We start from the raw sequence: 13,192 nt of genomic DNA, 5'->3' as shown, positions 1-13,192 counted from the left end.
GCACATACATTTCATATTGCAGCATGTTTATGGTATCCATAAATATTTTTCTCCTATTGAGAAAATGTGATTTTGTTTTTGCAGAATCTTTTCTGTAGATAGGGGGTGAATTAAAGACTCCTGGTCTATCAATTGCATACATTTCATGCAGGCCGTATTTTGTTTTAAAAAGTTGTGTGTATGTGTTGATCAAAAGGGCATTGGAGTAAGTTATAGTTGCCATATGAAAATGTAGTGCATTTGGGGATTAGGAACTGAAAGTTCTCTCCCAAACATTCCCTCTTTTTCCCACAGTGATGCTGACAGACCACATGCCATCTTGTGCCAAAGACCCAGACGAATTCACCTGTGTATTAGTATAAAGCCAAGTAATTGTTAAAGTATAGGAGCGTAGTTGGTGTTTAAACTTCATGAAAACTAATGGGATGTTACTTGCATTGTTTTTGCTTGTCTGTATCCTAGTATAATGAAATAATATACATATACATTGTGTAAGCTCTTTCAGTAATCAAAGGAGAAAGAAGCCTTGTGGAATGCAGATGAAGTACTTTAGCAGAAAAATGGTCATATTGAAGCAAGAGGTCATTTTGATGATCAGAGTTCAAAGATTCAAAATGGGTTCCTCATTCTCCTTCATCAAAGGAAAAGCCCATATGGGTAGTGATCCTATTGAATTATTTCCTGTAGAAGGATGGGGGAAAGACCTGTCATCTTTGGATTGTTTGGATTCTGACAGAGATGTGTACCAGATGCAAAGTGGACATCCCCAGGTGCAATCTGAGAATTCTGAAAATATTTTGGGGAAACTGGCAGTATATTACATCACTGCCAGTACATGAAATTACACACTGTGACTCAGGTCTCCATATATTTTGCCTGCTTTAACCACGCCATAATTCTTACTTCCTTTTCTTAACTAACAAACCTTTATAGCATTTGCTGTGGAAATGCAAATATCAAAGGTGGGGAAAATTGCCTTTGTAGTGCATTAACCAGTTAATACAGGGATGGGCAAATACGGGTTCATGGGCTGGAACTGGTCCACTAGTGTTAGCCCCGATGGGCTCCTACACTGCCATTATTTACCTGCACCTCCAGCGATATGGGGGACCCACAGCTCCTAGCGGCCGTGGACTGCCATTCCTGGGCAATGGGAGCTGTCTTTGCCCATGCCTGTGGAGGCTCAGGAAAATACAGTTGTCGCGGCCCACCAGGAGCTAACCCTGGTGAACTGCTGCTGTTTTATTGCTTACCCCGAGTTAATATCTTTATTTGAGCCCAAGTTGATAAGTGTCAAACTTCTAAAAATGAATTTGTAAATTATCAGGCCTCAGTTGCAATATTGTTTCCAGTTCTGGGTACCACACTTCAAGAAAGATGTGGAGAAATTGGAGAAGGTCCGGAGAAGAGCAACAAAAATTATTAAAGGTCTAGAAAACATGATTTATGAGGGAAGACTGAAACAATTGGGCTTTTTTAGATTGGAAAAGAGAAGACTGAGCGGGGACATGATAGCAGTTCTCAAGTATTTAAAGGGTTTTACAAGGAGGAGGGAGAAAAAGTGTTCTCTTTGGTCTCTGATGATGGGACAAGAAGCAATGGGATTAAATTGCAGCAAGGGAGGTTTATGTTGGACATTAGGAAAAACTTCCTAACTGTCAGGGTGGTTAAACACTGGAATGAATTGCCTAGGGATGTTGTGGAATCTCCATCACTAGAGATATTTAAGAGCAGGTTGTATTGACATCTGTCAGGGATAATCTAGATGGTGCTTGGTCCTGCCATGAGGGCAGGGGACTAGACTTGATTACCTCTCGAGGTCTCTTCCAGTTCTAGTATTCGGTGATTTTGTGATTCCAGTTCAGCTGTCTCCCTCTGTAATTGGGTGATAAAATTATTTTGTAGAAGAATGGCTTCTTTTAAATCCATTATTGAATGTCCAGGGAGATTAAAATGTTTCCCTACAGGTTTATGGGTGTTACCATTCCCAATGTTTGATTTGTGTCCATTTATCTTTTGTCACAGAGATTGGCCTATATATTATCCAAATTGGACAAAGGGGCATTGCTGACACTTGAAGGGATTTATCACATATATACCCGTCTGGGACAATAAACCTTCTGTTAGTTTACTATAGAATTGGCTACTAGCATTGTCTTTGGGTAAGATTAGAGTACCAATTGATCTGGGACTAGGAACAACCTGATGTGATGTGATTTTTTTTTGTTTAAATCCAGTTTTTCTGGGTGACAAGACAGACTCCAGAGGGTGCAGGGGGGCGCCCACTGCTTTATCCCAACCATGCTCCTCACTGCCCCAGGCAGGGGTCACTGCTTGGGGCAGCTATGAAGCCCTGGGATCAGGGAGTTTTTAAATGTGAGTGGAATTCATCCTAGCAGCTCAGACCCCAAAAGGCAAAAATATAAACCCAAAATGTATTATTTTTAAAAATCTCAAATCATAGTCTGGTGATTGTGGGAAGCCTGACACATAACTTTTCAGTGCTTGGAGGTTGGCATTACTGTTAATATCCCCCTGAAGCATTAGCCATCTAACCACTCTGATTCTCAGGTAATACCATAAATACCATGCCGCAAAGTGAAAATGACACACACCTGACTATAAATACTGTCTATTTTCATTATTCAAGGCAAAATAACTTTGTTCCAGTGATACTAGCTAGCAGGATGGTTGATTATATATTCCAGAAGGGGGTTCTGTGAGAATATTTCAATGGATGTGATTTCTCCCAGACAGAGTCTTGTCCTGCTCATCATGAGGGCAGGGATTTTTTTTGTGCCTTTACAGGAAATGACTCTCATAATTTCTTAGTCAGCATTTTAAGCATCCCAGTGCTACTGGAGTCAATGGAAAGAGGTCAGGAATCTTTGGATAAGACCATATGCCCCCTTTCTCTGCATAAGTTTCCTAGTACAATGTTATTGCCTTCCTGAATTTTAATTCATTTGCTTTTAGTGTTCCAAATCCTGTGAAGGAGGATTCCGGGTTCGAGAAGTGCGATGTCTGTCAGATGACCTGACACCCAGTAACCAATGTGAGCCACAGCTTAAACCAGAAGAAAAGGAACTTTGTAACACTCAGGATTGTATGCCAGAAATAGGTAAGGAGACAGGAAAATGTGACAGTCATGACTGTGGAACACCATCTAGTGGAGAAAATATTTAACAGTCCTATATAGGCTGGATTCTGTGATTATTTTCTGTTGCAATTTTAAAACAAAACAAGATTGTCTTTTGAAAAAGGTACAGTAAGTTGTCATAGACTTTAAGGCCAGAAGAGATCATCATGGTCATCTAGCCTAACCCTCTGCGCATAGCAGGCCATAAAAGCTGAGTTAATGAAGTCCTCAAATCGTGATTTAAAGACTTCTAACTTACAGAGAATCATTTAGATCTTCAGGTGACCCATGCTGCAGAGGAAAATAAAAAATCCCCAGGGTCTCTGCCAGGCTGACCCTGTAGAAAATTCCTTTTCAAACCCAAGTATGGTGATCAGTTAGACCTTGGGCATGTGACAAGACTCACCAGGCAGATACCACAAAAGAATTTGCTGTAGTCATTCAGAGCCTTCCCCATCTAGTGTCCCATCACCAGCTATTGGAAATTTTTGCTGTTAATAGTCGCAGATTGACTATGTGCCATTGTAGGCAGACTTAACATAACATTCCCTCCATAAACTTATCAAGCTCATTCTGGAAGCCAGTTTTGCCCCCCCCCCCCCCACCCCAACTTTGTTCTCCTTTGAAAGCCATCCAGACCTTCACTCTTCTGAAACTTTTTTCTAAGCCTAAACTTGTTGATGGCTAGTTTATATTTGTTCTTGCGTCCACATTGGCACACAACTTAAATTACTCCTCTCCCTTCCTGATGTATTATAGAGAGTAGTCATATCTCCCCACAATCCAAAGCCAAGCTTTTGGAGTTTCCTGATTAAAACATTTTCTTTGAACTCTATCAGAAATGGATTTCTCTTTGAAATTCCAGAGAGCAAGAGAGATTTTTGGATCTGCTAAAATGGCACATTTAGAGTAATTTTAGCAGGTATTTTATGAAAATTCATTCTAGTTTGAAATGTTTGCTTTGGTGAGTTCTTACTGCTTTAGCAGTAATACCCAGAAAGGCGGAGCATGTACAGTATTCTATGTGTTCTAATACCTTTTACAAGGAACTATGCATACAAAAGGGATTTTCTTTATTGTGAACTTCCTGGTGCAGCTGCATACATTAATAGACCCCAGGCCAGAAGAGACTATTGTAAGTATCTGGTCTGACTTCCTTTATGATACTGGCCATGGAACTTCCCCAAAATAATTTCTGAATTTCATTTTTTTTCTTGATTTTTAAAATATCAACCTTAGATATCAAGGCAGAGTCAAATTTCTTTCATTAAATCTGTTAACAAAAATATAACATGCTAGCATGAATTTGATACTGTCATGGATTTTTTCATAACTTTTATGTATTAATTTTTTTTACTAATTAGAATTGCTAGAGAAGAGGAGAATCAGTTTCAACCTCATTCTCCTCATTCGGTTCTGCATCAACTTTCAGGTCAAATTTGTTCATAAATTTAAATTTTTGTAATGATTTTGTGGCCTAAGACTGATATAGTTGTTGTTCCCCAGTGGAAGCAGTTTTGTTTAAAACAAATTAATACCGACAAGTCTAATGATTTTATTGTGTGTCTTGTGCTGTTTGATCTTTTTCTTAATACTCCTGCTTCTGGAGTTATGTGATTATATAAGAATCTATCGGTTTTCATCAAAAAGGCACGTTTCTAGCCCTAAGAGTTTTTAAATGTGAGTGGAATGCATCCTTGCAGCTCAGAACCCAAAAGGCAAAAGTGTAAACCCAACATTTATTATTTTTAAAAGTCTCAAATCATAGTCTTGTGATTGTGGGAAGCCTGACACATAACCTTTCAGTGCTTGGAGGTTGGCATTACTGTTAATATCCCCCTGAAGCATTAGCCATCTAACCACTCTGATTCTCAGGTAATACCATAAATACCATGCCGCAAAGTGAAAATGACACACACCTGACTATAAATACTGTCTATTTTCATTATTCAAGGCAAAGTAAGTGTAAAAAGCAACCCTAAATCATTAAAAGTAAAGTAGATTTTTAAAACATGCACATTTTTCTAATTTTTTCTAATTTTAAAAATCTCTTGTAGTTTTAATAATCTAACTTACGTACATCAGTAGGCTATTTTTAAATAAATGCTTTTTTTCACCTGAACCTTTAAAAATAAATTTGCAATCTACCTTAATCTGTTGTGATAACTTAATCTTTCTGACTCATAAAGGTCTGTAATTCTCTTTTTTTTCCCCCAGATGAAAATTGCAAAGACAAATACTACAACTGCAATGTGGTGGTACAGGCCCGGCTCTGTGTCTATACCTATTACAAGACAGCTTGTTGTGCATCTTGCTTAAGAGTGGCCAACAGACAATCAGGGTTTCTAGGACGCAGATAACAACTACTCCATCACCCATGTTTAACTTCGATATGGGAACATAAACAGTGTTACTCTTTGGACTACAACAGGTTCTACTTTAAAGAGATGGTTCCCATATTGCTGAGCACATCAAGACTATGGTTATGTCTCACACATAACATGCAGCATATAATAGGAGCTTTCTGGCTTTTTAAAATGTTCATTGTAAAACCATGATTTTTAAAGCATTATTTTTACTGATATTATTGTATGCATCTGTTCATCAAATAATTGTTATTTAAGGAAATCGCCCCACCCTGCTTACTATGAACTGAACAAAAGGAAACTCAGTCAAATGCATTTATTGAAGATATTTGACCAATACAGGCACAGTAACACCATTATTTGCTGAGTGCCAACCTTTTTTTGGTGTTTCAGTCTTAAGATGGGATCTATAGAACATGTACACTAGAAGTGTTATGTCAAAAAGCAAAACAAAACAGCACTCTTACGACCCACTTAAGATCAGTTGCCCAGCACCCTAATACCTGTGTTTAATTACCTCAACCCTTCATACTAAATTAGTGTCATGGTTAAGCATTCTCTGCTGTAGTGACACTTTCTGCCTTCAACAAAGCAGCAAATGTACACAAACTTTGGCTGCCTGTAAGTGCCTTGTATCGAATTCATAAATTAGTGCATTAAAGTTATAGCCTATATTTTATATGGGTGTTGAAAGCAATATATTACCCTACACAGTGCCCTTAAGTCCTTTAAGTCTTCTCTAACCTGTGAAGCAAATAGCGGAAGCTCAAATTCATGGGTGACATTCCTACGCTGATCTAAATTGTCAGTTTAGACCAGCAGAGGATCTTCCCCCATGATATAGCAAGCTCATGGCAGAATAATTTTTCATTTCAGAATTGATCATCATGTAACTTGATCATTTCAAATGTGTATAAACTTCTGTTAGGATTGCCACCTGTTTCTGTAGCTGCCACCAAAGGAGTCTTGTCTGTAGTAAGGAAATCCTGATGCCCAGCTGTTGAAGGCTTATTACCCTATAACTTGTCTTGCTTTCATCCTGTATTGCCATGTTCCTCAGTAAACTTACACTTAAAGAATAGCATCTGTTTACACCATCTCGTCCTGTTCCATTCAAGAGTGGTTACAGATTTGCACCTGGGGTTAGATGAGCTTTCATTTTCTACACTTGCTGTATTCAGTCCTGGGATTTGGGAGAGCTAAACAGAATGAGGCATTCAGTGCAGATTAAAGGTATTAAACTACCTGAAAATTTCAGAGTTCATCCATTTTTATTGAGTCTGTTTAAAATAGTAGCACAGACTTCTCTTGGGGAGAGGAGGAGGGAAATACCTTGCTTGTTGAATTACTCATTGGAATGTACTCCAAACCCAAGTGAAATCCTTATTCCTGAGTCCATTTTTTAAATATCCAGATATAAATGGGTGCCAGCTAATCCCATTTATATGTGATACATGTTTACTGTTGACTATTATGCTACTCCTGTGTTGATTACTATCTGTGTTTGATCAGGAGAACATCATTGTAATCAGTGGAAGTTCTTCTTTGTCTCTAAAATTTGATGTCACAATAATGATTCTTTGTGACTGGAGCCATTAAATGTTGTTAGAATTATGCTTATCCTTTAATTAATTGGATTAAACAATGGGAGACCGGTATGGAATTCAAAAGGGTAATTATATAACTTTTTAAAGTTAATGATCCCTTTGAACATTTGAAATTACACTGGTTACAGTAGATTTTAGACCAAAGAATTATGGAGAGAAAATGAAGCATAAGCAAATGTCAAATTTCCAAAGATAGAAAATATAAATTTTAGATGAATGTCACATTGCAACAAATCCTGACATATTTAAACTATTTTTTTAGTCTCTTTTGCCTTAAGGAAAGTGTATTTCATCAGCCTTAGGGAAGGATCTGTAGCATGTAACGCTTATTTGCTTCCCCAATGAAGAAAGAAATTATAGTTCACACAACAATAACATATGACCCATAAATAGTTCGCATCTATGTACTTGTGGATAAAGTGAATAATTTAAGCCAAATAGTGAGTTGGTAGATAAGTATGTGAACATGGTGCTTTACAGGGTTTTTAGGCAAATTATAAAATGATTTGCTCTTGAATGTATGGCAGTTGGGATGGCTTATAGGGATTTATCTTTTTGTGGGCTCCATTAATTTACCATTAAAGAAGGCAGAGTTGATAGGAGCCAAAGGGGCTGCTGTACTCAGTGCAGGCTAGGACAGAGGAGGCCTGGCTGGTGCTGATCTCTGTGCCTCTGCATTTTAGATGTAGTAAGAGCCCAGCAGCTCCTACTGCATTTGAAATGCAGCGCCACAGCGCAGGTGACGCCGAAGCTGGCACGAGCCAGGACTGCTTATTCCCAGCTCTACCTCCGCTGTGACTCTGCACAGCAATGGTTGTCAACTAGTCGTATGGCCGATACAAATTGTGTCGACTATACCATTGGCCAGATAATGGCATTTTAACATCCTTAGTCTAGATGGTGCCTGGTCCTGCCATGAGGGCAGGAGACTAGTCCCTTCCAGTTCTGTTCTGTGATTCTAAGTAAAAACCCTGTATTGCTCTTCAGGTTCATTGCTTTCTTAGTTGAATGTGGTGACTTATATGTAGTTATATAAACCCCGCTATCTGATGTAAGGCCAATTTTCATATGTACTGTTAAGAAGTATTAGTTAGTTAATGCCTATTATGCTCGCTGGCGTGTAGGGCAGCAATGAAGATTCTCCATTTTTGTTTGTCTTTGGCCATTTTCTCCAGTGTGTCCCAGTTGTAGTTCATTCTCTTCATATCTGCCTCAACAGTACGCCGCCATGTAGTCGTGGGCCTTCCACGTTTCCGTCGTCCTTCAGGCATCCAGTGAAGTGCTACCTTTACAATGGCGTCTGCCTCCCTTCTCATCACATGCCCTATCCATCTCCAGCATCTTCTCATAATGATAGTGGTCAAGTCCTCCTGGTGGCATTGCAGAAGCAGGTCATGGTTGGAGATTGTTTTCAGCAAAAAATGCTAAGTATCTTATGAAGGCTGGTGGTATGAAAGGATGAGAGCTTGGCACGGTCGCACTCTGTCATCCGCCAGCACTCTGAGCCGTATAATAGTGTTGATATGACGCAGCTCTGGTACTGCTTAAGCTTGATGAGGACACTGTACTGTGTAGATCTCCATACCTTGTTCATACTCTTGAGGCCATTTCTCGCCTTGCTTAGTCTACTCTGGATGTCATTCTTGGTGCCTCCATCATGGCGGATGATGTTGCCTAAGTACATAAAGCTGTCTGTGCTGGGTAAGTCTGCATTATCTATCTTGATTGGTGCTGGCGAATCTATATTGAGAATCATAATCTCTATTTTCTTCTGGCTAACTCTTAGTCCAACCTGGCATCCAAAGTTGCATAGCCATTGTGTCTTTTCCTGAATGTGTTCATGGGTACTGGAAAGCAACTCAAGGTCATCCGCAAAGTCAGGGACTTCCAATGTGGAAAAAGGTGTCCATCTGCTACCCCTTGACGCATCTGCTGTTGTTCTCTGCATCACCCAGTGGATCACCACATTGAAGAGTAGTGCATCCTTGTCTGACCCCAGTCTTGACTTTGAAAGACAGATCGCAGTATCCCACGCTACATGTGAGGTTGCTGTAAAAACTCTTAATGAGCTGGACCACTTGTAGAGGGATTCTGTAGGCTCTCAGAATGCACCAAAGGCTTTCTCTGTGTATGCTGTCAAAAGCCTTCTCAAATTCAACAAAGTTTATGTACAAATGTCTCCGCCACTCTGTGCACTGCTCTATGATGTTTCTCAGGGTGAAAATCTGGTCTATACATCCTCTTCCCTTGCGAAATCCGGCTTGTTCTTTCCTCAGAGACTTGTTGACAGCATCTGAGATCTGCTGGATGATGACCTTGGCTAGGATCCTGCTGGGTGCAGATAGAAGGGTGATCCCGCGCCAATTGTTGCAGTCGCTGAGTGCTCCTTTCTTAGGAATCTTGATGATGACTCCTTTGGTCCAGTCCTTGGGTATTTGTTGTCCTTCCCAAATTGCTACAAACAGTGGTTGGAGAATGGTGGCTGAAACTTCTGTGTCTGCTTTAAACAACTCCGTGTCCAGGTTGTCAGGTCCTGGATTTTTGCCATTTTTCAGGGATCTGATGGCTGCACTGATTTCTTCTTTCTCTGGTGGATCAATATTAATATCCAGTTCCTCCTCAGTTTCCTGAATGTCCGCTGCTTCTTCAAGTGGTAGTCTATTCAGAACCTCTCTGAAATGTTCTGTCCAGCGTGCTTCTTGATCTTTCTCTGTTGATAGTAACTGCCTGTGTTTGTCCTTAATGGGGGCACTTGTCCTGCCACGATACTTGCCACAAACAAGTTTGGTGATTCTGGACATGTTTCCTTGCTCCCCTTGATTAGCTTCATCTTCAGCTTTTGTTGCAAGGTCCTCCATGAAAGCTTGTTTGTCTGCCCTCATTAACTTCTTTACTTTTTGATTTGCCAAATCAAATCTCACCTAATTAAACACCATTTAGTAAGGAGTGACCCTGATTGTGGCCAGATTAATTTCTTTTTGTCACTGGCAAGTTTCACTATAATAATGATGCATGTTTCTTCGATATACACTCGTCCACTCTCCTTTCCTCTGCACACTGATATAGAAGGACTAAATTATCTGTAGTAATATTACATTGTCACATGAAGTGCACTTTTAAAACTATTTGTTTAAAGCAGTTACTGCATTTTAGCTATAACAAGTGTTTGAACCAGTTTAGCCTGAAACCATGTATCATTCCTAATTCTTTCACTATCATTGAAGTAAGTCAGAAATGGCGCTAATCCGCTCAATGGAGTTACACAGGTATAAAACAAGCATAAGCAAGTGTACAACCACGCTCATGAATTTGAATGCCAGCTTTTTGTATAGTGTGTTAATACGTAGTAGAAAAACATTACTTCTCATCATTCAATTCTTAAGGTCACATGATCTGGGATAAATAGAAGACCAGAGCATGTGGGGAATATGTGGATTGTCAGTATAAAGCAAACTGCTGACAGCATACAACCATGGGCGCGCAGGCAAAAGTTTTCTGCCCCCCGTCTGACTTCTCACACATCTGTAGAGAACCCATTTTGCTGATCTTACATGAGAGAGGCAGAGTTTGAGGAGTGATGCAAAAATGAGAGTGTAGAGCACACAACCCAGCCCTGGTTTCAAAACACATACAATTAATTACACTTAATGTAGTGGGATTGATTTATCTTTGGGGCATAGTACATCAGGTTGCATAAACAGGGTTTTGCATTCATGTTGTTTTCCAATGTTTATATGATCCCATTTCCATGACCAAGTGGGACAGACCCAAGATTTGGTTCTTTTAAGTAGAAAAACACTTACTATTATTTTAGAGACGTTCATAAAGAAGGCAGATGTGGAAGAGATCACCACAACTTGGCTAAGTTCAGTGGAACTGTTCATATTCAGGAGGTTTGAAGGTTTGGGGGCCTAATAGCTACTGCCATACCTTCTTACTCAGCAAGAAATTGTAATGTTCAGAGCAGTGCTAAGTGATTTTGTTTCCTTTGAACTGACTAGCTGGCACAGGTGCAGAAATTAATACTAGTTTTATAGCATGAGGGAACAAGATAGGTTTTTATCAGTCTGCATCAGAAATAAGACTAGTTATTAGCAGACTCCTGCTAGTTCAACCAGCTCCTGAACCCTTAGTGGCTTGCTTTATTAAACTAACTACTGAATGAATTCCTGGGCAATGAACCCAGAGTACCTATAATTGCACAATTATGAAAGTGTGTATTGTTCTAGTATTCTCTCATACAGCATCTACTGTTTTAAAAATTCCATTAGAGCAATCAGGTATAGAGTCAATAGCAAAAAAATAAATCAAAATAATTGCAGGACTTGGTTCTTATAGAACAGCTGTGTTTAATGCCATTTGGCTCCTCTCTATAAATTGATTTGTGATCAGTCTATTTGACAGTTAATTGGGAACTTCAAACAGTGAATGCTGAAAGTAAACTTCCTTTGTTCCTAACATGGCTTACAGAATATATTAGTGTGTGTGGCGGGGGAGGAGTGCTAACTTTTCATCTTTAGTGTTTTTAAATAGGGCCAATTACTTTGCATTGTAAGATACAATTATTCTGATCCGGTGAAAGCATTTGCAATCTCATTAGAAAATGCATCCACTAATACTAGCTCTGAATTTGGCTGGTCAACTTTTAATGAAACACAAGGATCTAGAGTGCTATTACTTAAATATTTTTAAATGGAAGCTCCTTGGAATTGTAATGGTTTGGAAAATGAAAACTCCCATTATTTTGGGGGCTTGATTATCTCCTTTAACATTCAATACTTCCCCAGTGACCTTTCTACCAACATTGCTTTTGTTAGTCTGTTTTGTCATGGTGCTTTGCATGGGTCTCTTCAGAACTGACCCTGCAATGAGCTCACCATGGGTAGACCTAGGTGCCCTTGCTGACCCTCCCTGAAGTCATTAGGGGCATCATGAAGTAGGGGTGCTGGAACAATTTGTATAGTGGAGTTGCTGAGAGCCATTGTATATGATGGAAACTACTTCAAGCCGGGGGTGCAGAAACACCCCCATCACCTGTAGCTCCAGCACTATGTCTTGAAGGACTAGGGCCTTAAGTGTGTAGATCATCAAGCCTCAATTTGAATAATGCATAAAAACTTCCTTTATATATGTAAAATTACTTTATAGTTCACCTTAACCCAGTCATCTGTCTGGGCAGAAGGATATACTTTATTATAACTTATTTTTGTTCTTTGTAAATACAAGATGTTTATAGGAAATATGTATTCTGAGCTATGTCTATAGAACAAGCCACTGCACCAAAATAGTTCAATTATTTAGAATATGCAGATTTTTATTAAAGGGACTTGATGTGTATTTATTTACATATGCCATCTATATTTTTGTCCTGGTCTTTCATCATACTAACCCAACTTTTCATAGAATTGTATAATATATTGTATAGCTTATGTCATACTGTAAATCCATAGTTACCATTTTGCAATTTTCTAATTAGTCAGGTCCTTCAGTGGATTTAAAGGGGGGATATAAGTTAAAGTACTTTGTGACTAGTTCAGGAATTTGTATCCCTGGCAATGCACCTGAACCAGAATTGTACAGCATCCTTTTCATATTGTATACATTTTTTCTCGGATGGAAAAATTTAACTATTTTTGTTTATGACTAATTTATTTTTTATTGTTGTGAAAAATAAAGTAATTAAAGATCAGTGACTGTGATATGGTTTATTTCCTGTTTGGTGAACCCCAGATAACTCCTGTACATAGGAGTTAAACACATGTATCAAAGGATGAGTGGATCCCTGGAGAGAGCTAATAAACATGCTTGATCTAGTAACACTATGCATAACCTTATAGAATATTGACAGTGACATCCTGATTTCCTGATAAACAATCATACACATAAGACACGGGGGGTGGGGGAGTCGTTTCCTCTCTGTCTCCGATCCAGGTTGTTTCTCACAGTATGTTTTCATTCACATTGCCCATTTGTAAATTATTTTCTCCTGCCACTTTGCTTCAGAAGATTCCTACAGACCTCCACATTAGAAAGCAGTTTGTGCTATCGAGCCTACATTTCCTTTGCTCACTTTTCTTCTA

The 13,192-nt window shown here is 39.1% G+C and overlaps 1 protein-coding gene across 2 annotated transcripts in view; it reads left to right on the top strand.

Annotated features, from left to right (window-relative positions):
• THSD4 (thrombospondin type 1 domain containing 4) overlaps nucleotides 1-12,801 on the top strand; it is a 687,220-nt gene extending 674,419 nt beyond the window's left edge. For both annotated transcript variants that reach the window (XM_075897743.2, XM_075897744.2), the window contains 2 exons: nucleotides 2,977-3,121; nucleotides 5,357-12,801. In XM_075897743.2, the coding sequence (XP_075753858.2) occupies nucleotides 2,977-3,121; nucleotides 5,357-5,499 (288 nt within the window). In that variant the 3' untranslated portion in view covers nucleotides 5,500-12,801. The remainder of the gene's footprint in view (nucleotides 1-2,976; nucleotides 3,122-5,356) is intronic.
• The last annotated feature ends 391 nt before the right edge of the window (nucleotides 12,802-13,192 follow it).

Source organism: Pelodiscus sinensis, chromosome 14, assembly GCF_052426305.1.
Source record: "Pelodiscus sinensis isolate ZL-2025 chromosome 14, ASM5242630v1, whole genome shotgun sequence".
NCBI lineage: Eukaryota > Metazoa > Chordata > Testudines > Trionychidae > Pelodiscus > Pelodiscus sinensis.
The sequence above is the reverse complement of the archived record's forward strand: the minus strand, read 5'-3'. Positions and strand labels throughout refer to the sequence as shown.